The following is a 2,500-nucleotide window of genomic DNA, read 5'->3' as shown; positions in this document are numbered from 1 at the left end:
TGAAGGCTTGAGAGAAGGAGGGAGGGAGGGAGAGAGAGAGGGAAGGAGGGAGGGAGAGAGAGAGGGAGAGAGGGAGAGAGGGAGGGAGGGAGGGAGGGAGGGAGAGAGAGAGGGAGGGAGAGAGAGAGGGAGAGAGAGAGAGGTAGGGAAGGAGAGAGGGAGGGAGGGAGAGAGAGGGGTGGGAGAGAGGGAGGGAGAGGGAAGGGAGGGGAGGCAGGGAGAGAGAGAGAGGGAGGGGAGGGGGAGGGAGAGAGAGAGAGTGAGGGAAGGAGGGAGAGAGAGAGAGAGAGAGAGAGAGAGAGGGAGGGAGGGACAGAGGGAGAGAGGGAAGGAGTGAGAGATAGAGAGAGAGAGAGAGGGAGGGAGGGAGAGAGGGAGGGGGGGTGACCTGTGTTAGGGCTGCCATGAGTTTTGGTGGTAATGTAAATTGTTAATGTGGGTTTCAGATGAGGGGGAAAGTCTTTTATAAGGTAACCACTTTATGTGTGTGTTTGTGTGTGTGTGTGTGTGTGTGTGTGTGTGTGTGTGTGTGTGTGTGTGTGTGTGTGTGTGTGTGTGTGTGTGTGTGTGTGTGTGTGTGTGTGTGTGTGTGTGTGTGTGTGTGTGTGTGTGTGTGTGTGTGTAACGGCCCTTTCATATACAGTCTATGGCCACGGCTTGTGTCCATAAAGTCATCTGCTGTGCACATTTCCATGCGGCTAGCACTATTGATTTGCTAATGAGTTGGTTGAGGTGTGGTTGACTGTGTGTGTGTGTGTGTGTGTGTGTGTGTGTGTGTGTGTGTGTGTGTGTGTGTGTGTGTGTGTGTGTGTGTGTGTGTGTGTGTGTGTGTGTGTGTGTGTGTGTGTGTCTGTGTGTGTGTGTGTGTGTGTGTGTGTGTTTTGCCAGCCTGCCAGCCGCTTTAACAAGCTGTCGGGGGAGTCCTGGTGCTGTCCAGATGAGCCAGAGTATGCGGTGTGTGTGTGTGTGTGTGTGTGTGTGTGTGTGTGTGTGTGTGTGTGTGTGTGAGCCCACATATCCCACTGTGGGCATTCCTCTCAGGCAAAAGCCAATAAAGAAAAACTAACTCCCAACCCACGTCTGTCTGTGCCCTCTCAGCTCCGTCCCACCACAGCCGACCGACAGGGAAATGCCTCACACTTGTTACCACCATTTTTAACATGTTTACGGTTGTTTTTATCAGTCTCCCTACCCTCACTAGTGGAGCAGACGAGTGCTACAATCTTTCAATTCGTGATACAAGCGTGAAAATTGGCATGAGCAATATCCATGGGTCCCTTAAAAAAAAAATGTTGTCCGAGAAAATTAAATTTTATTAAAAAAAAACCCAATAAATTTCTGATTTTCAAATTCGCAATTTCAAATGTCTCGGACAATTGTTCTTGTCCAGTGACCCGTGGAGAATGCTCAGGCCAATGTTCACGCTTGTATCACGAACTTAAAGATTATGTCGAAAATTAGCACTTAGCCGCTCCACTACACGTAGTACAAGTTCTGAATAAAGAAGGAAGTAAAACTAGGTATAAAAATATCGGAAATTGGTCGTATACCTGCAATAAATGGAAGCAAACAGAGTCATTTTCCCAGTAAGTTTAACTCTACTCTTTTTCGAGTTTTGGTTATCAAGAGAAGATTTCTTATTTGAAGTGTGCACGGTTGAGAATAAAATAAATATGTTGAATAAAATAAAATAAAATAAAATAAAATAAAATAAAATCAAATAAATAAAATAAAATAAAATAAAATAAAATAAAATAAAATAAAATAAAATAAAATAAAATAAAATAAAATAAAATAAATAAATAAAATAAAATAAAATAAAATAAAATAAAATAAAATAAAATAAAATAAAATAAAATAAAATAAAATAAAATAAAATAAAATAAAATAAAATAAAATAAAATAAAATAAAATAAAATAAAATAAAATAAAATAAAATAAAATAAAAATGTGTTGTTTCATGTGTGTTCGTGCTGGGTGGTTCAGTGTATACTCACAGCCTCTCCAGCTCCTTCATATCATCAAAAGCTCCGCGCTCGATCACAGTCAACTGATTCTCCATAAGTTGTCTGTAGAAAGAAAAACAGAAATAAAGAGCTATTTAGAAACTACGTTGGTATGTAAACAAAGGGGGCTAGCCCACCGTAGCTAGCAGCATGCCAGTTCACAGAGCCTAGGCTGTGTATTCACCCTGGATTTTTTTCAGCACACACACACAGTAGGGACAAGTAGCCAGCTGATGGTGAGGAGATATTCACTGATTTTGACAAAAAGTGATTTTGACAACAAGCGTTCTACAGAAATGCTGACTCCACCTTGTACATACGAGCTGGGTGCAGAATATTCAACACCTCTCTCTCTCTCTATCACACACACACACTCACACACACACACACACACGCACAACACACACACACACACACACACACACACACACACACACACACACACACACACACACACACACACACACACACACACACACACACACACACACACA

At 42.4% G+C, this 2,500-nt stretch overlaps 1 protein-coding gene across 1 annotated transcript in view; it reads right to left on the bottom strand.

Moving 5' to 3' along the window:
- The window catches only part of slit1a (slit homolog 1a), a gene marked incomplete at its 5' end in the record, with an annotated part of 168,185 nt that overhangs the window by 147,635 nt on the left and 18,050 nt on the right, over window positions 1-2,500 (bottom strand). Inside the window, one exon of the mRNA XM_080036838.1 lies at window positions 1,998-2,069. Coding sequence (XP_079892964.1) covers window positions 1,998-2,069 — 72 coding nt within the window. The remainder of the gene's footprint in view (window positions 1-1,997; window positions 2,070-2,500) is intronic.

This window comes from Ammodytes marinus (assembly GCF_949987685.1).
Source record: "Ammodytes marinus genome assembly, chromosome: 11".
Taxonomy (NCBI): domain Eukaryota; kingdom Metazoa; phylum Chordata; class Actinopteri; order Uranoscopiformes; family Ammodytidae; genus Ammodytes; species Ammodytes marinus.
This window is presented reverse-complemented; position numbering and strand designations above follow the sequence as displayed.